The sequence below is a fragment of the Entelurus aequoreus genome, linkage group LG13 (genome assembly GCF_033978785.1).
Source record: "Entelurus aequoreus isolate RoL-2023_Sb linkage group LG13, RoL_Eaeq_v1.1, whole genome shotgun sequence".
NCBI lineage: Eukaryota > Metazoa > Chordata > Actinopteri > Syngnathiformes > Syngnathidae > Entelurus > Entelurus aequoreus.
This window is the reverse complement of record NC_084743.1, coordinates 16,127,821-16,152,508: the sequence shown is the minus strand read 5'-3', so window position 1 is coordinate 16,152,508 and position 24,688 is coordinate 16,127,821. Positions and strand designations below refer to the sequence as shown.

At 36.0% G+C, this 24,688-nt stretch overlaps 1 protein-coding gene across 2 annotated transcripts; it reads right to left on the bottom strand.

The window, feature by feature from the left end:
- Positions 1 to 3,855: 3,855 nt before the first annotated feature.
- On the bottom strand, positions 3,856 to 24,164 carry gmppaa (GDP-mannose pyrophosphorylase Aa). Of its 2 annotated transcripts, XM_062068486.1 has the most exons (13): positions 23,997 to 24,164; positions 20,569 to 20,666; positions 20,364 to 20,467; positions 17,292 to 17,484; positions 15,313 to 15,372; positions 15,090 to 15,220; positions 14,951 to 14,965; positions 8,761 to 8,895; positions 8,587 to 8,684; positions 8,467 to 8,513; positions 8,236 to 8,328; positions 5,060 to 5,228; positions 3,856 to 4,979 (listed from the first exon to the last, which is right to left on the bottom strand). In XM_062068486.1, exons 1-13 carry the CDS (start codon positions 24,034 to 24,036, stop codon positions 4,879 to 4,881), a joined length of 1,284 nt encoding a protein of 427 aa, XP_061924470.1. In that variant the 5' UTR covers positions 24,037 to 24,164; the 3' UTR covers positions 3,856 to 4,878. The 2 variants fall into 2 exon arrangements, with proteins under 2 accessions (XP_061924470.1, XP_061924471.1); XM_062068487.1 differs by lacking the exon at positions 14,951 to 14,965.
- Between the last annotated feature and the right edge of the window lie 524 nt (positions 24,165 to 24,688).

The window sequence follows — 24,688 nt, the reverse complement described above, 5'->3', positions numbered from 1 at the left end:
CCTTTTCTTTCAATTTCTAGATCTAAATAGCTTAACTCATGTCTTATTATATGTTTTATCAATGTGTAAATGTAATAATTTATATTTTTCATCTATATGTACATTTTAAATGATTGCGTTTATAAATTGATTGATATTAGTTGTCAGTAGACGCTATGCACATTTTTATCTCATTGGAAATGTAAACTTTTAAGTGTTTAAATCATTGTTAATGTGCATTTCTGTTAAGAACAATCAAGGAGGAAACAAACTTGCAAGACAATTTAAAGGACAACACCTGCAGGTGAGCCTCCTGACCACTAATCAGAGGCATGTGTGATTGATAAGCGCTTCTAATGATGAACGAGGTTAACTAGGAGGGAGGAAGCAACATAAATGGGACCGCAATACACAAAAAAAACACAACAAAGGCACAACAAGACATGACAATAATAACACAAATGCTGGTTCGGATGATCATTTGAAAGCACTTTTTTTTTAAACTGTATAAATAATAAACAAACTACTGCTGTTGTGATGCATTCCCTGCCTTAATTTATTCTAAAATAAGGGAATATATTCAGTTATTCCAAATGATATACTGTTTAATATTTACATGCACATTTGAAAGTAAAACCATTTACAACAGGATGTAAAACAAATCAATCAATCAATCGTAGAGCAAAAGATCATTTAAAATGATAAAAAATAGTCTGGGCTTTTACAGAAAACATTTCTGTTCCCCATTACTTTAAACCAGGGGTGTCCAAACTTTTTCCACTGAGGGCTGCACACTGAAAAATGTAAGCATGTGGGGGCCATTTTGATATTTTTCATTTTCAAACCTTAACAAAATATATGGATTTTTTTTTTTTTTTAACCTTTAGGGCTACCGGGAACCATAAATGGTCTCAGTCATTAAAATGTTAAAAATAAGTCAAATTATTATTTTTTTTAATTTAACGCTTACAGTAAATCAACTTCAGGTTGATATAAAGTAAAAAAAAAAAAAAAGGTTTTATGCCTTTTCTGTCAAAGACAACTTTGTTTTTTATAGTAAAACTGAAATATGCAGTATTTAGTAATTAGAGCCTTAAAAGATCAATAATGCAGGACACCATTAATTTTAATTCTTTCATATTTTTGAGTAATCACAGTGAAAAGTGAAATAAAATCCTACTAAATATATTCGGGATCCAAAAAGTCCCCCACTCATAAAGTGATACATTTTTATTAGTTTTTTTTACTTTTAACACTTAAATTACGAGATCAACTTCAGATATATCTGTCCATTTTACGTTTGAACTATTATTTTGTTTGTTTTATGCTCTTTTGATGTTCTTATATGGCAACCACATATTTTTTCCACATAAAACATTTTAAAGTGATATTTTTGAAGTAATAATTCATTATAACATAGATTTTTAGTCTTTTTTCTTTTTTTATGCAAAGGCAAAAAATATAAAAATAAACAAAGACAAAAGAAAAAAAACAGCCTGCATGGCAGCTTTGTGTCAACATTGCAACTTTTTCTTGTTAGATTTCACCTCATTCCACTTTTTTTACATTTTTGCAATATTATCAATTTTGCAATTTTTGCAGAATGTGTGGCGGGCCGGTAAACAATTAGCTGGGGGCCGCAAATGGCCCCCGGGCCGCACTTTGGACACCCCTGCTTTAAACCAATACGGCCGGCCAGCGTCCAAAATCCGACATGCGGGAAGTCCCAAGTTAAAAAAATTATATATTTTTAAAATAATTTTATATAATATAATTTAATAAATTAATCATATTTAATTTATTAAATATTTAGTTTATTTATAATATTTAACAAATGTAATAATTTAATATCTGTTCTTTCCAATCCATTTTCTACCCCTTGTAACTCTCTGTGTCTCCTAGCCACTCAGGCCAATCAGATTGTCTAACGTGACAAATTGTTTTAACCCAATGCGGCCCCCCGAGTCAAAAAGTTTTAAGGACCCCAGCTTTAAACCATGTTTAAAAAATAATATCCAAGTAATACTGTGTGATGTTGCTGTATGGATTCCTACTAAAAAAAAACATTATCTAAATAGTCTTCAGCGTGTTTCGGAGGGTACATGTACAACTACAGTACATCATCATCATCAAGTGAGTTTGCAAAGCTGATGGTTGTATTGCATATTGTTTAGAAAACAAACTAATAAAGCAATCATATAATATTTCTCCATAAACCACTTCATAACTATTAAATAGGAATATTAACTTTATGATGCTGTTCCTTGCTTTAAAAGGTGAATCATGGGCTCTCCAGTTATGCATTAGAAATGTAATTTAAAATGTGTTACATAACAACCTCTTATTGCTGGAATCTACAGCATATCCAAAGTCAATTTGAACAATAACAAAGTTGATCAGCGTGCAGCTATAAATTAAGTTAGTTACAATATTGCCAAGTAATAAAGTACTTCATTATATTATGTTTAAAATCACAAGATTTCTCTCTGAGCCGGAGATAAATCTGCCTACAGCAGCACATAAAACAACTTTTGCTTGGTGATTTCATATTTTGTTCGGTCTATCCTTTCCCTCATTTTCTCCGCCACACTGCAAAAAGTCAGTGTTCAAAAACAAGAAAAAAAAAAATACAAAAATTAAGGGTATTTTATTTGAACTAAGCAAAATTATCTGCCAATAGAACAGGAAAAAGTGGCTTGTCAAGACTTTCCAAAACAAGTCAAATTAGCGAACCTCAATGAACCCAAAAATACCTTAAAATAAGTATATTCTCACTAATAACAAGTGCACTTTTCTTGGTAGAACAAAAAAGAGACCTTTTAGCTCAATATATTCTTAAATGAAGTAAACGCTAGTGCTGTTATCTCGGCATTACATTTCTTGAAACCAGCAAACTTATACTAAAAACTAATTTATTGTTCTTAAAGGAAAGGCAACAAGTTTCCTAGCCGCTCAGGCAAATCATAATGTCTAAAAATGCATTTTTCCATGGATAACATGACATCATCACGCCAAGTGCGTGCTCTTTCAGTCAATTAGTGCGCATATATACAGCCCGGCCCCCGGCCAACATTTTTTTTATTGTAATTTTGAGGAATTTATCTGAATGTGCATGAACTATTTCTGTTCAAAATTGTTAGAAATGTCAAATGTTTAAATATTAACTGTCAGTTTGCTGTACTGTGCCAACTGTACTACTATATGAGTACGTATTTTCTATTGTTTCATTGAAAATAAAACCGCAAAAGTCCATTTGGCTGTCATCTGTTTTAATTATGAGACACAATTGTGTCAAAGTCATGATTATTTTTTTTTTTTTTACATGCTTGAAATAAGAAATTATTAGTTTAAAAAAGTAGTTTTATACTTGTGAGTGTTGACGACACAGCTTTGCATTTTTAGACAATATGACTTGCCTGAGCGGCTAGGAGACCCCAAGAATAACAAGCGGTTGCCTTGTTGCCTTCCATTAAGAACAATAAATTAGTCTTTAGTATAAGTTTGCTGGTTTCAAGAAATGTAATGCCGAGCGCATATCATTATGTCAAGATAATGGCACTAGCATTTACTTCATTTAAGAATATTTTTCAACATATTTTTTTTTTCTACCAAGAAAAGTGCACTTGTTATTAGTGAGAATATACTTATTTTAAGGCACTTTTGGGTTCATTGAGGTTAGCTAATGTTACTTGTTTTGGAAAGTCTTGACAAGCCAAATTTTCTTGTTCTATTGGCAGATAATTTTGCTTAGTTCAAATAAAATACCCCTCATTTTTGTATTTTTTCCCCTTGTTTTTGAACACTGACTTTTTGCAGTGCAGTAGCTAGCTGATTGAGACTAAAACATAAATAATTAAAAACAAGGGACTTTTGCTGTCATTTTCACCTGTGAATTTTATTGAATAAATGTTAAATCGTTCAGAAAGAGCGAGCCTGTGACTGTTCAATCAAAGAACGCGGGTCGAGTCTTACAAAAGTCACAGCAAAACATAATTAACACAAAGTGAAAAAACAACAGTATAAGCGGGAATTGAACAAAACAACTAAAATGAACCCGAGTTGGATATTCTGTTCTAATTTGGTCCTTTTTCCCCCTAAATGAATCCCTTCTGATGCAAAAAAGGCAAGTGAAATTGCTCGTAGAAACGACAACAACTCCCGAAACCCACTTTACATTTCTCCCTAATGTAGCAATAATTGAAAGTAAAGTGCAGAAGTGATCATTAGAGCGGGGGAGGGGGGGGGGCTTGTTAAGTAAATGCTAATGTGGCGTATCCATCAATGGGTAGACTTTCTCCAGTGATTGCAAAAGCTCAATTTAACCTGCGCTGTTGATTCTATCAGCAGTCCCACAAAGGCCCCCTGCTCGGCGCACGTAAAAAGAAAACACAATGCTACTTGATTGCTACGTCAATATCGAGTCACTGACTTATTTCGACGCGAGTCAGTTTTTAGTGACGATGCTAAAAAAAAAGTCAACACAAATCATGTTAGCCACGTATAATTACCGTACTTGCATTTCACTTTTGTAACCTTGGGAAATATAAAGTGGTTATCTATAAAAAGTTTTTTTTTACCTCTCATTAACATCCATCAAATATATTACTCATGTACTGGCTGTAATTTAACAGTTTGGTAAAGTCAATAACTCTGTTGCCTGTCAACACTTTTCAAGGTGAATCAACATGTATGATTGGTCTTTCTTGAATACTGCTGACACCCGATGATGCATAAAGCCTCGAGGACAAGCACATAAAAAATCTATCTTTCAAAAGGGTTTAATGAAAGTCCCGTATCTTCACAACTGACATGGTATATATACAGTAACTCAAGGGGCGTGAGGCCAGCCGTATCTCCCACTGCTGACAGCGAAGAAAAATACAGCGTGGGGAAGATTAACTAGAGAATAATTTGGTTTTTGAAGCTGCGGTTGAGGTCTTTGTGCGGAAGGACAATAGAGTTGAGTATTATTACCTCCCTGGGAATGGTCACGTTACAACCTGAGGGCGAGAGATACGACAAATTGTCACACAAAGTGCACAACTTTAAGACAATAAATGTCCTAAAGAACAAACATTACCAAGAATAGTAATTGACGGGGTGAGTTTTCCTTCCCGGAAGAGGGTTTCGCTGTCAATCTTTGCGTACGGATCATTGGGATTGGGGTCGCTGGGGGTTCCTTCCACTCGCGCCCACTTGCCGATCGTGCTGTCCCAGCCGACGATGCTGTTCAGAACACAGCAATGGTCCTAAAGGGAAAACACATTTGAAATACTAGACCAGCTTGAGAGATGTGGTAACAAGTTTTACTGGCCCAAAAATATTAAAAGTAACATCGTTTGACTTCATAAACTATAGTAAACTTTTCGACTTAATGAACTTTTAGATCGAGCCCAGTATGCCTCCGTGCGTGGACTATGTCTCTGTGTACCGACGCTTTATTCCAGGGGTCCGCAAACTTTTTGACTCGGGGGCCGCATTGGGTTACAAAAAATTGGCCCGGGGCCAGGCTGTGTATATATATATATATACAGTGTTTCCCATAAACTGCCAAGATACCTGTGGCGGTGGGGGCGTGGCTATGGGCGTGGTCACCATGACATCATCGAGTAATTTGCATAAGTTACTACAATAATAGGATTTTCTCTAAAAAGGCTCAAAAAATGTATACTTACTAATTAATAATAACAGTTTTGTTTTCAACGTCCATCCATCCATTTTACAATATAATTACAACACTTTATGTACATATTTATATACAGATTTGAACAATAAGTTATTCACTGAAATATATTTATTAATTGTGGTTCTTACAAAAAATATATCTTATAAAATATAAAAGCTAAAATGTCTCTTAAAGCTTGGCCCCTTTAATGAGTGCATACTAAATAATTTAACTTTAGCCTACTACTACAACCATATTATTTACCAGCAACATAAAGTGAAACAGAGGCAGAGGTGTCCTGCCACAGTCAGTAACAAATAAACAGAAAACAGTAGTGGTCAAATACAAATAAGGCAACAAGAGAAGTATCCTACACTTCTCTTTTGTAAAGTAAATCTGAACAGCCTATATGGGCATCTACATCAACTATATGATTTGCCTGAGAAGCTGGACAGGACACAAAAAAAAAAAATATATATATATATATATATATATATATATATATATATATATAAATATATATATTTTTTTTTTTAATTTATTTGTGGTGGACATAATTCTTTCGTGGCGGGCCGCCACAAATAAATGAATGTGTGGGAAACACTGATATATATACACAATTGTGCTCATAAGTTTACATACCCTGGGAGAATTTATGATTTCTTGGGCATTCTTCAGAGAATATGAATGACAACAAAAAAACCTTTCTTCCACGCATGCTTAATGGTTGTGTGAAGCTATTTATTGGCAAACAACTGTGTTTACTCTTTTTAAATCAAAATGACAAAAGAAAGTACCCAAATGACCATGATCAAAAGTTTACATACCCCAGTGACTTTGATCTGATAACATGCACAAAAGTTGACACAAACAGGTTTGAATGGCTAATCAAGGTTCCAATCATCACATGTGACATGTTTGTTTGTAAATAATGTGTGTGTATAAAAGGTCAGTGAGTTTCTGGGCTTCTGACAGATTGTGGTCCGTCAGAATTTTTTGAGAGAGTCCTGTATTTCAGCTGAAGTTATTTGCGGATTTTTTTTGCATCTCGAACAATTTTCCTGGCAGTTGTGGCTGAAATCTTTGCTGGTCTACCTGAATCCCTCATTTTCCACTTCTTAATCAGCGTTTGAACACTGCTGATTGGCATACTCAATTGCTTGGATATCTTTTCATACCCCTTTCCTGTTGTATGCAGTTCAATTACCTTTTCTCGCAGATCCTTTGACAATTATTTTGCCTTCCCCATGACTCAGAATCCAGAAACATCTGTGCAGCACTGGATGAAAGATGCAATGGTCTGTCAGAAGCCCAGAAACTCACTGACCTTTTATACACACACATTAATTACAAACAAACATGTCACAGGTGAGGATTGGAACCTTGATTAGCCATTCCAAACATGTTTGTGTCAACTTTTGTGCATGTTGTCAGATCAAAGTCACTGGGGTATGTAAACTTTTGATCAGGGTCACTGGGGTATGTTAACTTTTGATCAGGGTCATTTAGGTACTTTCTTTTGTCATTTAGTTGTTTGCCAATAAATAGTTTCACACAACCATTAAGCATGAGTGGAAGAAAGGTTTTTGTGTTATCATTCATATTCTCTGAAGAATGGCCAAGAAATTATATATATATATATATATATATATATATATATATATATATATATATATATATATATATATATATATATATGTATGTGTGGGAAAAATATCACAAGACTATTTCATCTCTACAGGCCTGTTTTTTTTTGGATAATCTCATTAAGACATATATATATATATATATATATATATATATATATATATATATATATATATATATATATATATATATATATATATATATATATATATATATATATATACACACACTACCGTTCAAAAGTTTGGGGTCACCCAAACAATTTTGTGGAATAGCCTTCATTTCTAAGAACAAGAATAGACCTTCAAGTTTCAGATGAAAGTTCTCTTTTTCTGGCCATTTTGAGCGTTTAATTGACCCCACAAATGTGATGCTCCAGAAACTCAATCTGCTCAAAGGAAGGTCAGTTTTGTAGCTTCTGTAACGAGCTAAACTGTTTTCAGATGTGTGAACATGATTGCACAAGGGTTTTCTAATCATCAATTAGCCTTCTGAGCCAATGAGCAAACACATTGTACCATTAGAACACTGGCGTGATAGTTGCTGGAAATGGGCCTCTATACACCTATGTAGATATTGCACCAAAAACCAGACATTTGCAGCTAGAATAGTCATTTACCACATTAGCAATGTATAGAGTGTATTTCTTTAAAGTTAAGACTAGTTTAAAGTTATCTTCATTAAAAAGTACAGTGCTTTTCCTTCAAAAATAAGGACATTTCAATGTGACCCCAAACTTTTGAACGGTAGTGTATGTATATATATATATATATATATATATATATATATATATATATATATATATATATATATATATATATATATAGACATATATATATATTCCGAGCTTATGGTTACTTATTACGTTTTGTAATCCAGTGCGCCCTCAGGTCCAAAAATGATGGTGTTAGAGAAACCGTAGCTATCTGGCTTTAGGAACTTACTTGCAGGGTTGCACCATGGAGGATGATGGATTCACGCACCCTTACCCCAGCACCAATAGTAACCCCAGTGCCAATGGAGACGTTAGGACCCAACTGCATTAAAAAATAGATGACATGTAATTGCAATCAGTGCTACCATTGATACAAAGAAATAAGTACAAATTAACTTGTAACAACAAGGCTTTTTAATTATTAACAGTGTTTTTTTAGTGGGAGCTAAAAGATGCTTACCACAGCTGTGGGGTCAATGTTGGCAGTGGGATGCATATAGACATTACCTAGAGAATGATATGACAGTTGTTGGGTAGGTGCAATGTTTGTTTGCAGCTTAGCTAAGGGAATGAGTGGTACCGCTTATTTTAGGGCCTCCCTCTTTATTCGTGGCGAGCCTTTCAGGGTGAGTTTTGTGATACTGGTTCAGGTACAATCGACTCGCATAAATTGCAGACCTAGGAAATGAGAGAGTTGAGAAAAGACATGACTTAATACAAAACCTTCATACCATGTAGAATCTCTGAGACTTACCCAGCAGATTTGATCTGGCTCCAGAAACGTAGGGTTTTAAAAACGTAGAGTTTGCCCTGTCCAGCCAGGGCAGTGAAAATGTCTTGCTCCAGCCTGATAGCCTCGGCTCTGTGCCAACCGTTGGTCGTCTCCTCTCTGCCAAGGACCAAACTTTAATTCAACCAGAGGCCACACATTTTAAGATCAGATGACATAAAATAATTAATCATTTTAAAATTGGATGGTTTCATTATTACTATGTTATGTATCAATTTCTTGTGCAGAAATAACATATTCCAACTCAACTAGTGCATGCTATTTAAAAAATATACTTGTTAGGAAAATGCCCATTCTATTTTAAAATGAATGTCAATAAGCACATTAAGGTTGTACGGTATTCCGGTACCAATAAAGTACGACGGTTGTAATGAATTAAAAGACATTATGGCGCGGCGTGAGCCGAGGCGAATGTGAGGCAATATACGCACAGAGCACTTACAAGTGGAAACAGTGTGGAGACAGAAGAGGGGAAAATGGACGCATTTTGGCTTCAAAACTAACGATGAAGGTGGAACTAAAAACTTGTTTTCATGATGTAAAAGCGCTTTGAGTCACGAGAGAAAAGTGCTATATAAATATAATTCACTTCACTATTACATTTTATTACAATTATTACAAATTAGAAGCCTTTGTAACCCGTTTGCATATTTACTACTAAAAGAGAAGTTGCCTAGTATGTTCACTAGCTTATTTCATGCCTAAATTGTATAAATAAAATAAACATATGTGTTACAATAATTATGTGTAAGTTATCACAAAAGTTTCCGTTTTCGGAAACTTCCGGCGAGCAGACAGAGGCTGCCTTTGTTGCACCAAGCCAAATGCTTGTAAAATTCCATTGTGTACGACGGGAGGAGACAGGAGACAGGAGGGGTTATCTATCTTTCACAATATTATGTCAGACCCACTCGACACCGAGGATGTCGTTGTGGCTTGTACAGCCCTTTGAGACACTTGTGATTTAGGGCTATATAAATAAACATTGATTGATTGATTGATTGATTGATTGATCCAAGACTTGCCCAAGCTCCATCCAGGACCAGTCCAGGCCCGAGGCATCTTTTTCTTTTGTGTTAATGTCACCGAAAACAATGGCTGTTTACATACCCCCCATTCCTTTAGAAACAGCTGTTGTTATGTAAACAGGGAAAGTCCAATCAAAAAGAGGTGGCGTACAATTTTTCGCCAGGGCGTGGGTGACAATGTAAGAGGTTACAGGTCGACACGTCTCTCCTCAAATTGAGCAAATTTGAATCCTGTCTCTGTTTAATTCTTTGCTTCTTGTCCTGTTTAATAGATGTCATCAGTGTTTGTACCTAACAATATGTTTAGTTTATCATAAGATTTTCTGTTAAAATTAAGCCAATAATTACATTTGTTTGTGTTCCCCCACTTTTTTTTTTTTTTTTTTTTTTTAGAAAAGTATGGAAAGAAATGTTGGTACAAGTACCCAAATATTGGGATAAGACTACAGCACATATATTAGTGTTTTACTCCTAATGGTGTCATGCAGTTTCATACTCGTGATCGTATTTCTGGTTAGAAAAACAAAGAGGTGTTTTCGTCGTGTTCCTCAAATGTATCATATAAATTTAAGCAGACCCATTTTTATATGTGGATGTCTTTCTTTTCAATTACAGAATGGTCATATGCTGTAGCTGGACCTGTACTTCTTGATAAATGCATTTTGGTCAAAGAGAATACTTAGCAAAAGCATCAAAACACACCTAATATTAGCCAAAGAATGATTAATCTATTAGTTTCCATCAATCACAATTGAATTCAAGCACGAGGAGAGTTAAAATGCATCGCTTGTGTCAGTGAAAGGTTCAGACCAAAGCCGATCTGTTCAAGTGATCAAAACCTGAAGTGGATGGCTCTCCATACTAATCACCGTCTCTGTTCAAGTGTATTGTGAGAGCCGGGAGATGAAACAGTGTGTTAAATATTGATTAAAGCAATATTTTCAAGGATTCCACCCATATTGGAAGACTTACCGGAAAGGAGGAGGTGTGGTTAGAGGCAAAGTAGTCCCAGGGAGAATTAGCCGTGCAACTGCTGTTGCTTTTAACTTCTAGGATGAGTTCAGAAATTGTGCTGATTCAGTGCCAATCTTCATTTAGGTTGATTGTTGGCGGGTTTAATATGCAGAGCGTGGCTTAACCTTCGCTGACATACTTGGAGATGTTGAAGTGGTATGTGCAATAACTAACAACTAATTCACAAACCATGAGAAACGTCAAACACAAACCAAAACTAAAAGAAGACATTTTTTGCATGTATACAGATGTGAAGGACAAATTAATCTTGATCAGGCACAATAATCATGTCTCTGATAGGGTAGTGTGATACCAGTGTTTCCCACACATTCATTTATTTGTGGCGGCCCGCCACGAAAGAATTACGTCCGCCACAAATAAAAAAAAATGTAATTATTTTTTTTTTTTTTTGTCCTGTCCAGCTTCTCAGGCAAATCATATAGTTGATGTAGATGCCCATATAGGCTGTTCAGATTTACTTTACAAAAGAGAAGTGTAGGATACTTCTCTTGTTGCCTTATTTGTATTTGACCACTACTGTTTTCTGTTTATTTGTTACTGACTGTGGCAGGACACCCCTGCTTCTGTTTCACTTTATGTTGCTGGTAAATAATATGGTTGTAGTAGTAGGCTAAAGTTAAATTATTTAGTATGCACTAATTAAAGGGGCAGAGCTTTAAGAGACATTTTAGCTTTTATATTTTATAAGATGTATTTTTTGTAAGAACCGCAATTAATAAATATATTTCCGTGAATAACTTATTGTTCAAATCTGTATATAAATATGTACATAAAGTGTTGTAATTATATTGTAAAATGGATGGATGGACGTTTAAAACAAAACTGTTATTATTAATTAGTAAGTATACATTTTTTTAGCCTTTTTAGAGAAAATCATATCATTGTAGTAACTTATGCAAATTACTCGATGATGTCATGGTGACCACGCCCATAGCCACACCCCCACACCCACAGGTATTTTGGCAGTTTATGGGAAACACTGGATACTGACGATTAACGATATAAATGATAACAATGTGGTTGACGATAGAGCTTTTATTACTATCGTTATATGGTGAGAATTATCGATGTCCGATAATATCGGACTGCCGATATTATCGGCCGATAAATGCTTTAAAATGTAATATCGGAAATTGTCGGTATCGGTTTCAAAAAGTACGATTTAAGACTTTTTAAAACGCCGCTGTGTACACGGACGTAGGGAGAAGTACAAAGCGCCAATAAACCTTAAAAGGCACTGCCTTTGCGTGCCGGCCCAATCACAAAATATCTACGGCTTTTCACACACACAAGTGAATGCAAGGCATACTTGGTCAACAGCCATACAGGTCACACTGAGTGTCGCCCTATAAAGAACTTTAACACTGTTACAAATATGCGCCACACTAAGAACCCACACCAAACAAGAATGACAAACACATTTCGGGAGAACATCCGCACCGTAACACAACAGAACAAATACCCAGAACCCCTTGCAGCATTAACTCTTCCGGGACGCTACAATATACACCCCCCCGCTTGTGACATATACTAGGGTTGTACGGTATACCGGTACTAGTATAGTACCGCGACACTAATGAATCATATTCGGTACAATACCGCCTTTAAAAAGTACCGGTCCAGATACAAGAGCACATCTAGTCGATACTACTATGATTACATCAATATTTTGTAGCATCACAAAATCTTTTTATCCTTTTAAAAAAATAATATTACGTTTATAAACTCAGTACATCGCTGGACACATGAGGACTTAAATTATGACCAATGTATGATCCTGTACCTACTTGGTATCGGATTGATACCCAAATTTGTGATATCATCCAAAACAAATGTAAAGTATCCAAACAACAGAAGAATAAGTGATTATTACATTTTAACAGAAGTGTAGATACAACAATTTAAAAGAGAAAGTAAGCAGATATTAACAGTAAATGAACAAGTAGATTAATAATCCATTTTTACAGCTTGTCCTTAATAATTTTGACCAAATAATAGGTAGATAAATGACACAATATATTACTGCATACTTCAGCAGCTAAATTAGGAGCCTTTGTTTGCTTACTTACTAATAAAAGAAAAATTGTCCCGTATGTTCACTATTTTATTTAGGGACAAAATTGCAATAATAAACATATGTTTAATGTACCCTAAGAGTTTTTGTTAAAATTAAGCCTATAATGCCATTTTTTGTGGTCCCCTTTATTCAGAAAATTATCGAAATATTCGATACTTTTCGGTACTTTTTGATACTTTTCTAAATAAAAGGGGACCACAAAAAAATGCATTATTGGCTTTATTTTAAGAAAAAATCTTAGGGTACATTAGACATATGTTTATTATTGCAATTGTGTCCTTAAATAAAATAGTGAACATACGATACAACTTGTCTTTTAGTCGTAAGTAAGCAAACAAAGGCTCCTAATTGAGCTGCTGACTTATGCAACAAATTGTGTCATTTATCATTCTATTATTTTGTCAACATTATGAGGAACAAGTTGTAAAAAAATATTATTAATCCACTTGTTTATTTACTGTTAATATCTGCTTACTTTCTCTTTCAACATGTTCTATCTACACTTCTGTTAAAATGTAATAATCACTTATTCTTCTGTTGTTTGGATACTTTACATTAGATGCATTGGATGACAACCTTACTGTATAGTTATTGCAGGAGGCTGCAATATATATTGCAATACAGATTTACGGTGATATCGCCCATCCCTGGTCTATGGTATCCTTAAAGGCCTACTGAAATGAATTTTTTTTATTTAAACGGGGATAGCAGATCCATTCTATGTGTCATGCTTGATAATTTCGCGATATTGCCATATTTTTGCTGAAAGGATTTAGTATAGAACAACAACGATAAAGTTCGCAACTTTTGGTCTCTGATAAAAAAATCCTTGCCCCTACCGGAAGTAGCGTGACGTAGTCAGTTGTTCGCCTCCTCATATTTTCCTATTGTTTTCAATGCAGCTAGAGTGATTCGGACAGAGAAAGCGACAATTACCCCATTAATTTGAGCGAGGATGAAAGATTTGTGGATGAGGAACGTTAGAGTGACGGACTAGAATGCAGTGCAAGACATATCTTTTTTCGCTCTGACCGTAACTTAGGCACAAGCTGGCTCATTGGATTCCACACTCTCTCCTTTTTCTATTGTGGATCACGGATTTGCATTTTAAACCACCTCGGATACTATATCCTCTTGAAAATGAGAGTCGAGAACGCGAAATGGACATTCACAGTGACTTTTATCTCCACAATACATCGGCGAAGCTCTTTAGCTACGGAGCTAAAGTGATAGCATCTGGCTCGAATGCAGATAGAAACAAAATAAATAAATCCCTGACTGGAAGGATAGACAGAAGATCAACAATACTATTAAACCATGTACATGTAACTACACGGTTAATAATTCTCAGCCTGGCAAAGCTTAACAATGCTGTTGCTAACGACGCCATTGAAGCTAACTTAGCAACCGGACCTCACAGAGCATACGTCATCATCCAAAGACGTTTTCAACCGGAAGTTTAGCGGTAAATTTAAAATTGCACTTTATAAGTTAACCCGGCCGTATTGGCATGTGTTGCAATGTGAAGATTTCATCATTGATATATAAACTATCAGACTGCGTGGTCGGTAGTAGTGGCTTTCAGTAGGCCTTTAACTTCACTCAGCTGGTGTGTAATGCAACAGCAGAGCAGCAGTTCAAAGTGCAGAAAGAAAAAGACAAAATAAAGGTCAATCACCTTCCGGGTCAAAAAGATGTCTACCCAACGGTTTTGAAAGCCTCTAAAGAAGTCAGAATACTGTGATAACAAATGTGTGGAAAGAGTCTTGTTACTTCTAGCGTGTGAACACCCAAAATGCTTCAAAAGAGTGTCATACATTATATACAGTAGGCCAGTGATTGTGTGAATGTTGCCTTATTTATTCTGCAAGTCTAGCAAAAAAAGAAGGACATGGGCAACATTCACACAGCATGCTATGCATTTTTAGCCCTAAGTCGGGTTGTTGCTACGTAGCTTACACCAAACTATAAGTGCTCTATCACCACACCATGCAGCCAACATGTACCAACTTACCCGTCGTATGGATAACTGATGATTGTGTGAGCAAACAGAAATCATAGTGGGGAAGGAAGGGCAAAACAAACAAATGAAGAGAGCCAAAAACATGGACTAGCCCCCCCCCCCCCGCCCGACATAGAGTTCCACAACTTACAGCAGCATTTCCTGCTGATTCTTCTGGAAAACGGCGCCGATGTGCTGGAAGATGTCCGGGCTGAAGAGGTAGATGCCGCAGTTGATGATGTCGCTCACAAATGTGCTCGGCTTTTCCACGTAATGCAACACCTGCACGCCCGACAAAAGACAATGTTTTGCTTTCAAGTGGAAACTGTCAGGAGTAGAGCATGTGCGGGCATAACTCAGCAAAAGTTCTATACCTCGTTTGTTTTCTCATTTTCAACAATACAGCCATAGTTCAAAGATTGTGTTCTGTTTGCCTGAGGAAAGAAAGTGGCAGCGTGAATATATGAGATGCTCTTTTAAAAATCAGTTTTCAACACAACCAAATATCGAAGCAATACAAAGTGTGCAGTGGAGCCTCGATTTACGAACCCTTCTATTTGACAACTTTTAGATCGAGCCAAATGTGCCTCTGTGTGAGAATCATGTCTCTGTTTACGAACACGTCATTTACTCATTTTGTGTTCCACCTGCAGGCAAAAAGCAGGGCGCAACATTTAATGAGGCAGCACACTGCAAAAAGTGAAATCTAAGATGAAATATCTCAAATAAGGGTGATATTTGCTTATTTTCTGTCTGATAAGATAATTCTTCTCACTAAGCAGATTTTATGTTAGAGTGTTTTACTTGTTTTAATGGTTTTGGTCCTAAATGATCTCAGTAAGATATTACAGCTTGCAGCTAAGATTGGATGACCTATATTGAGTAAAACATGCTTGAAATTAGAATATCAAGTGTTGCAACTCTCACAAGTATAAAACTACTTTTTTAAAGTAATAATTTCTTACTTCAAGCATGAAAAAAAAATCATGATGCCAAGCGCATATTATTATGTCAAGATAATGGCACTAGGATTTACTTATTTAAGAATATTTTTCAACATATTGAGCAAAAAGGTCTATTTTTTTTTTTTACCAAGAAAAGTGCACTTGGTTATTTACAGCTAGAATTCACCAACTCGAGTATTTCATATATATATATATATATATATATATATATACACGTATGAAATACTTGACTTTCAGTGAATTCTAGCTATATATATATTTTTTATTTTATTTACATAGAAAAAAAATACAAATACTTGAATTTCAGTGTTCCAGTGCTATCCATTAGATGGCAGTATTGTCCTGTTTAACTTCTCCGTTCATGATGAGTATATCATTTCGGCCGCCATGTCTGTAATTTCCTCGTTCTTCTGCTTCGTCTCCTTGTTGTGTGCGCATTTGTGCACTCTATAAAAGCCCTAGATGACGTCTTTGGGCAGGCAAGCTGTTTACTTTGTGGGAAAGCGGACGTGAGAACAGGCTGTCCCCACTCAGTCTCAGGTCCGCATTGAGCTGGAGGGGGCGTGGCCTCCAGCTCCGGCTGAATACCGGGAGTTTGTCGGGAGAAAATCTCTGCCGGGAGGTTGTCGGGAGAGGTGCTGAATATCGGGATTCTCCCGCTAAAAACGGGAGGGTTGGCAAATATGACTTTATACCTGCATTATCCTTTCCATCCTTACCCTTTCCATCCCTTGTATCTGAACTACTGTGTGGAACGATTTCCCTTGTGGATCAATAAAGTTTGTCTAAGTCCAAGTCTAAGTATTGACAAAGCAAGCTCACTACTCCAGCAAGTTTTAATTGTGATGAGACTGCCCTTGTCTGGAAAACGATGCCAGAGCAGACTTATTTCACGAGGAGGAAAAGACACTACCTCTTGTTCAGCAGCACAAGAGCACAAACACACGCCCCTTCCTCGCTCCCTTCCTTGTCTCTGTCTACTGCTTTCTCCACAGCTCTTCGTCGATGTTATGGATTTTTGTGATTTCTGATTGTTTGTGAGGGCATCATAGTGTACCGTGCTGGCAGAGCCGCGCATACAGCATCGTTCAGCATGTTAATAAAGAGAAAGTCGATCCATCACCTCTTTTGTATGTTTATATTGTGTTCCAAGTGTACAAACCTTCACTAAAATATGGACTTTTGTCGAGGCTGGGACCCATTACACATATTAACATTGTTTTTTATGGAGAAATGTGCATTAATATACAAACTTTACAGTTTACGAACCCCGTTCAAGAACCAATTAGGTATCTTAAATCGAGGCTCTACTGTATATTATTACATCAAAGCGGAGTAAAAACAGTTAAATAAAAGATAATAAGAACTGTCAATTTAAAATAACTCACTGTTGTTCCAAGGATAACAAAGCTGTTTGGTTCTCCGTGTTCTTTCTGGAAGCTGAGCATCTCTGCGAGAGGAAATGCTGAGCACACATCAGCATTAAGAACAAAGAAAGCCTCGGGACCACCAGAGATGATCTGATCTCTGAAGTGATAGATGCCCCCTCCGGTGCCCAGGGCTGCGTACTCTTGCAAGTACCTGTGGTGCACAGTCAAGAAGGCAGGCCAAGCTGCAGTAATTCTGCCTATTTTAAAAAGGGGAAATTATACCTTTTTTTTGTGCACTGTCACGGTTATTGTTTGGCCAAACTAGTCCTTTTTACCACATATATCGTAATTTTGCACACTCACCGAAGTTACACACGCTATTGAATTTAAGAAAAAACAAAGTATAAAGGTGTCATCAGTGTGGCTCACCCCTACCCTTCTTACTCATTGCCATTATAAGTGATGTTAAATCATCATTTTACTCTCTTCATTTATCATTTATGTGTATTTCATTCTGTTCTCTGGAAAATTAAAACAGTAAGTATTCCCTATAAAATTGTGTGATTCATTGGGCTTACCGGTACATATTTTTTGATAGGAAAATTAGCTCGGGGACTAAAAGGTTGATGAATCAAATGAGAAATATCTTACTTTGTTTAACAGACCAACAAATTACAGAGCATTTGAACAGACACGGTACCAACTCCCGATACCTGGGAATCGATACCGGTACTCAACGGAACCAATTTTCGTTACTTTTGTGTGTGATATTGCCGTATTTTCCAGAATATAAGAAAAAAATATGTTTTCCATATATAAGCCACAGATATATACGTTGTGAAATTAGTTATTTATTCAAAAATATTTTTCAAATATTTACTTACATACCTTAATTGTTTCCAAATGGTGTCTGTAACACGGCAGTAAAACGGCTGATCAAACAAAACAGAAGTCATCGTCATGGACCCAGTAGCTGCGGCAGCTAGCTCTCCAATCAGCTAAACAGATTCATTAACTCCACTATGACATTTTGGTGAATTTGCGAAACTGAATCAATACAAAAAATGCCATTGTCCATTAATTATACTAACACAGACACAGACACTCATAATAGCTAATGCTAATAACGCTAGCTTGATTACATTACGATAGCACGTACAAATATGCATGAAAACCCTTTTACAGACATCACACATGGGACGGCTTAGTAAGTATGACTTGTTTTAGTTATATTGTAAAACTTACAAACGTTGCCTTGAATGAATGCTAGAAGACGGAACAGCATTTTCCGGTAAGCCACATGTGGACCCCAGGCCTTAATGTACTAGACCAGGGGTGCTCACACTTTTTCTGCAGGCCAGCTACTTTTCAATTGATCAAGTCGCGGGGATCTACCTTATTCATATATATAATTTATATTTACTTATTTATGAAATATATGTTTTTGTTAACAAGTTAAAGGTGTTTAATGATCATGCAAGCATGTTTAACACATATAGTTAATATTGTTAATAAATTAAAGGTGTTTAATGATAATACAAGAATGTTTAATACATATAGTTAATATTGTTAACAAGTTAAAGGTGTTTAAAGATAATGCAAGCATGTTTAACACATATAGTTAATATTGTTAACAAGTTAAGGGTGTTTGATGATAATACAAGCATGTTTAACACATATAGTTAATATTGTTAACAAGTTAAAGGTGTTTAATGATAATACAAGCATGTTTAACACATATAGTTAATATTGTTAACAAGTTAAAGGTGTTTAAAGATAATACAAGCATGTTTAACACATATAGTTAATATTGTTAACAAGTTAAAGGTGTTTAAAGATAATACAAGCATGTTTAACACATATAGTTAATATTGTTAACAAGTTAAAGGTGTTTAAAGATAATACAAGCATGGTTAACACATATAGTTAATATTGTTAACAAGTTAAAGGTGTTTAATGATAATACAAGCATGTTTAACACATATAGTTAATATTGTTAACAAGTTAAAGGTGTTTAAAGATAATGCAAGCATGTTTAACACATATAGTTAATATTGTTAACAAGTTAAAGGTGTTTAAAAATAATACAAGCATGTTTAACACATATAGTTAATATTGTTAACAAGTTAAAGGTGTTTAAAGATAATGCAAGGATGTTTAACACATATTGTTAACAAGTTAAAGGTGTTTAAAGATAATGCAAGCATGTTTAACACATATAGTTAATGTTAACAAGTTAAAGGTGTTTAATGATAATACAAGCATGTTTAACACATATAGATTCCTTTCTTTCATGAAGACAAGAATATAAGTTGTTGTATTACCTGATTCTGATGACTTGCATTGATAGGAATCAGACAGTGGTGCTGATAACGTCCGCATTTTCAAATGGAGGAGAAAAAAGTCCTCCTTTCTGTCCAATACCACATGAAAGTGGTTGGTTTTTGTCATCTTATTTGTCCAGCTTCTGTACTCCTTTGTATACACTTTACAAGAAATACATTGGCGGCAAACGCCGTAGCTTGCTAGCTTGTGCACGCCAGCTTTCTGAGACTCTTATGTTGTTAGCGCAGGCAGGATGAAGCAGCGCTTTTACTGTGCAACTGTGCAGTCGGTCTTTGGAGTTTTGACGACAGGTACGGCGCCAGAGTCTGTTGAAATAAAAAGAGTTTCTCGCCTTCCTGTCGGTCATTTTTTCTTAATAATGAGCTGGCAGCAGCCAGCGTCATCTCAGAAGACCCACGGGTGCCGTGAATGTCAATCAAGTGAGGAAAGTGACGTCATAGTGAAGATTTATGATCGCTCATTTTTAGGACTATTTTTTTTAATGCCTGGCTGGGGATCGACTGACACAGCCTCCGCGATCGACGTAATGAGCACCCCTGTACTAGACTGTACAAAGAGCTTACCATGAATAAAACTTGTATTTCACTACTCATTGTCTTTCCATTAAGTAACTGTTTAAGCGTATCCATTTATCCCAAAACTATCACTAAGCAAGGTTTCGGCCAGTTTATTTTGAGTTATTAAAAAGTAGCTTAATAAAGAGGTTAGAAACATCAACATCACATTATCTGTCTTCTTATTTACCTGATGGAAATTTTGAATTCTTGTTGGGCATTAAAAAGGAATCTGGTGAGTTCTTCATTTGGCTGGTAAAACCCGATGAGCAAGATCTCCTTCATATTTGGCACCTGTTGAGAAATACCCCCCCACCCAAAAAAAAAAAATATTTAATAGAAATTAAATGTAAAGTAAAGCAAGTACTACAAAGAGACTTAAGTTGTACACTGACCTTGGCACATGATTCTATGTGATGCTGCAGCATAGGAACACCGGCGACTGGAAACAAGGGTTTGGGAACTTCAAATGACAGCGGCCGAAACCTTGTGCCTGCGGGAAAATTTATCACACTGGGTTTATTTTTTTCATAAATCAACTTTTACAAACAATGGTAAATAGAGTGGAACCGTGGTATCGTACGGCCACAGATTGTGTGCAACACACTAGTTTCTTTGCCCAAACAAAGAAGACGTTATGTATTTTTATATAGATAGATAGATAGTACTTTATTGATTGGTATATATACATCTAATTGAGTGTTTTCTATTATTGTGTCGACATTTGCTTTCCTTTCTGCCGTGATAGCTTAGATCAGGGGTGTCAAACTCATTTTAGCTCAGGGGCCGCATGGAGGAGAATCTGTGCACAGGCGGGCCCCGGACTATTAAAATCATGGCATTGAAACTCAAAAATAAAGACAACTTCAGATTGTTTTCTTTGTCTTACTTTGGCCAAAAATAGAACAAACACATTCTGAAAATATTAAAATAAAAATATGGGAAAAAAATACCGGCAGCGGTAAAGTTTAGATCCATGAAGGAAAGAAGAAAGTGAATGCATGTTTATAACTAAATAAATGTACATTTGCATTAAAATTTTCTGTATTATTTTTTTAAATTAATTTAATAATTTAACGTTGATGACAACTTTTTTCCAAAACACAATATAGAATGTGAGATATAACAGGATAATGCATACATTTTTAATTTGTTTTCAAAACGCTTACAAAAAAGTGGGACCCCAAAAATTTACCCCATTTTTATGACTTGACCGGCGGGCCGGTTCTAATATTAATCAAATATCTCCCGGGGGCTATAGATCATTCATTCACGAGCCGGATCTGGCCCGCGGGCCTTGACTTTGACATAGGGCCTAGAGGAATATAATCAGAGGAAGTAGGGCTGGGCGATATATGGAATATACTCGATATATCGCAGGTTTGTCTCTGTGCGATATAGAAAATGACTATATCGTGATATTCGAGTATACGTTCTCACGCAGTTGCTTTTAGCTGCAGGCATTAAACGACATGCTCTTCTCAGTCTTTCTAGTCTCTCCTTCTCATAGAGACATAAAACAAGCGCACCTTCTTATACGTATACGCCCTCGCGGAGACATCATGCACAAAAGTGCACTAATAGCTTGTTTTAAAATGTCTCTGACAATCTTGCACTTTCTGTTTGGAAATGACATGAATGTTTGTGCCACTGCTTAATAACTGTTTAATAAATACACTTTTGGTCAATTGACTTAGTTGTGATTTCCCTCTCTGCATGAAAGTTTAAAATGAGCATATACAAACCCTGTTTCCATATGAGTTGGGAAATTGTGTTAGATGTAAATATAAACGGAATACAATGATTTGCAAATCCATTTCCACCCATATTCAATTGAATTCACTACAAAGACAACATATTTGATGTTGCAAATAATAATTAACTTGGAATTTCATGGCTGCAACACGTGCCAAAGTAGTTGGGAAAGGGCATGTTCACCACTGTGTTACATGGCCTTTCCTTTTAACAACACTCAGTAAAGGTTTGGGAACTGAGGAGACACATTTTTTAAGCTTCTCAGGTGGAATTCTTTCCCATTCTTGCTTGATGTACAGCTTAAGTTGTTCAACAGTCCGGGGGTCTCCGTTGTGCTATTTTAGGCTTCATAATGCGCCACACATTTTCAATGGGAGACAGGTCTGGACTACAGGCAGGCCAGTCTAGTACTCGCACTCTTTTATTATGAAGCCACGTTGATGTAACACGTTGGCATTGTCTTGCTGAAATAAGCAGGGGCGTCCATGGTAACGTTGATTGGATGGCAACATATGTTGCTCCAAAACCTGTATGTACATTTCAGCATTAATGGCGCCTTTACAGATGTGTAAGTTACCCATGCCTTGGGCACTAATACACCCCCATACCATCACAGATACTGGCTTTTCAACTTTGCGCCTATAACAATCCGGATGGTTCTCTTCCTCTTTGGTCCGGAGGACACGACGTCCACAGTTTCCAAAAACAATTTGAAATGTGGACTCGTCAGACCGCAGAACACTTTTCCACTTTGCATCAGTCCATCTTAGATGAGCTCAGGCCCAGTGAAGCCGACTGCGTTTCCGGGTGTTGTTGATAAACGGTTTTCGCCTTGCATAGGAGAGTTTTAACTTGCAGTTACAGATGTAGCAACCAACTGTAGTTACTGACAGTGGGTTTCTGAAGTGTTCCTGAGCCCATGTGGTGATATCCTTTACACACTGATGTCGCTTGTTGATGCAGTACAGCCTGAGGGATGGAAGGTCACGGGCTTAGCTGCTTACGTGCAGTGATTTCTCCAGATTCTCTGAACCCTTTGATGATATTACGGACCGTAGATGGTGAAATCCCTAAATTCCTTGCAATAGCTGCTTGAGAAAGGTTTTTCTTAAACTGTTCAACAATTTGCTCACGCATTTGTTGACAAAGTGGTGACCCTCGCCCCGTCCTTGTTTGTGAATGACTGAGCATTTCATGGAATCTACTTTTATACCCAATCATGGCACCCACCTGTTCCCAATTTGCCTGCTCACCTGTGGGATGTTCCAAATAAGTGTTTGATGAGCATTCCTCAACTTTATCAGTATTTATTGCCACCTTTCCCAACTTCTTTGTCACGTGTTGCTGGCATCAAATTCTAAAGTTAATGATTATTTGCAAAAAAAAAAAAAAATGTTTATCAGTTTGAACATCAAATATGTTGTCTTTGTAGCATATTAAACTGAATATAAGTTGAAAAGGATTTGCAAATCATTGTATTCCGTTTATATTTACATCTAACACAATTTCCCAACTCATATGGAAACGGGGTTTGTAAATGTTTCCGTTACAAATGTAATACCATGGAGCTCAACACAGTAAATACTAAGAGAAAAGATTGCCTGGGTTCTCCAATAAATTCCAAAACAAAAAGACACCTTGCAAAATACAAAAATAAAACAATGTTGGCTAAAGTCATTGTAAATTATAGCTGTACCATTTTTATTATTGCAACTTGCGTGTGGAATTGATAGTGTGTCCTAACCCTTATTGACATAGTTTCCAAAATCACAACAATATAAATATTAAATAAACGTGTCTTTGCGCATGCGTCAGAATTTAACAGCAATTTGTCCGAGCTTACAGGTGTCACTGTTGCATTATGATCATTCTCTCCATATCACAAGCGTTATGTACATACAATAACGTTCATATGAGATCATTAAATAAATGATTAATTCTGAAATTGTTCACCCGCGCGTGTAGTTCTGTCATTGCGCCACGTCATCGAAATATTACAAACTAATTAGCATCATGTTAGCATTAGCATTCCCATACAGCTCGAAAACCAAAAAGGCTTTATCCTTACCTTTCTGAGGGCCGCCTATTAAAATAACCGCCTTCAACATTTTGAAAAAAAATAAGCTGCGTGTTTTGTCTGCTCAAAACGAAGGTTCTGACGTATTATTGTACACTACTGCTACTCGATGTCACATACTTCCGCATACAAAGGTGACGTCATGACGCAGCCACGCAAAAAAACCTGGACCGGAAGTTTTGGACCGGATTTTAAAGTTTAAAACATAATATATATGTATTTTAAATATACAATTCAATGTATTTGTATTAAATTATTTATTCAATAATTACTTGATAAAAGTAAATATTTTAATACATCAATTTAGTTTGTTTTTAATTCTGCCTCTGGTGGTCATCTTTAATCCATTTATCTTGTTTCTACTTATGTTCAAGGAAGCAGGAAGCTTAGTTTTGGGGAACAAAAGTCAAACATTAAAGAATTTTCATGTCTATGGGTGTTTTCACTGAACTATCCATGGGTTTTGATATATTTGAGAAAAGTGTCAATACAAAAAAATAACTATAGCATTGAAAAAAATCCATCTACAGCATTGGTGTCAAACTCAAGGCCCGGGGGCCAGATCTGGCCCGCAACATCATTTCATCTGGCCCGCAAACACCTGGAAATGATATGGGTCAATAAAGTACTTCATATTTTCTCACTGAATTTACTTTTTTCATTTTGACAGAAAAAAATGTAAG

Coding starts and splice junctions, on each gene's coding strand:
- gmppaa (XM_062068486.1), bottom strand. CDS start 24,036: ATGTTGAAGGCGGTTATTTTAATAGGCGGCCCTCAGAAAG. Junction 20,667..23,996: donor AATAGGCGGCCCTCAGAAAG/GTAAGGATAAAG, acceptor ATTTTCCCGCAG/GCACAAGGTTTCGGCCGCTG. Junction 17,485..20,363: donor GAATTCAAAATTTCCATCAG/GTAAATAAGAAG, acceptor TGTGCACCACAG/GTACTTGCAAGAGTACGCAG.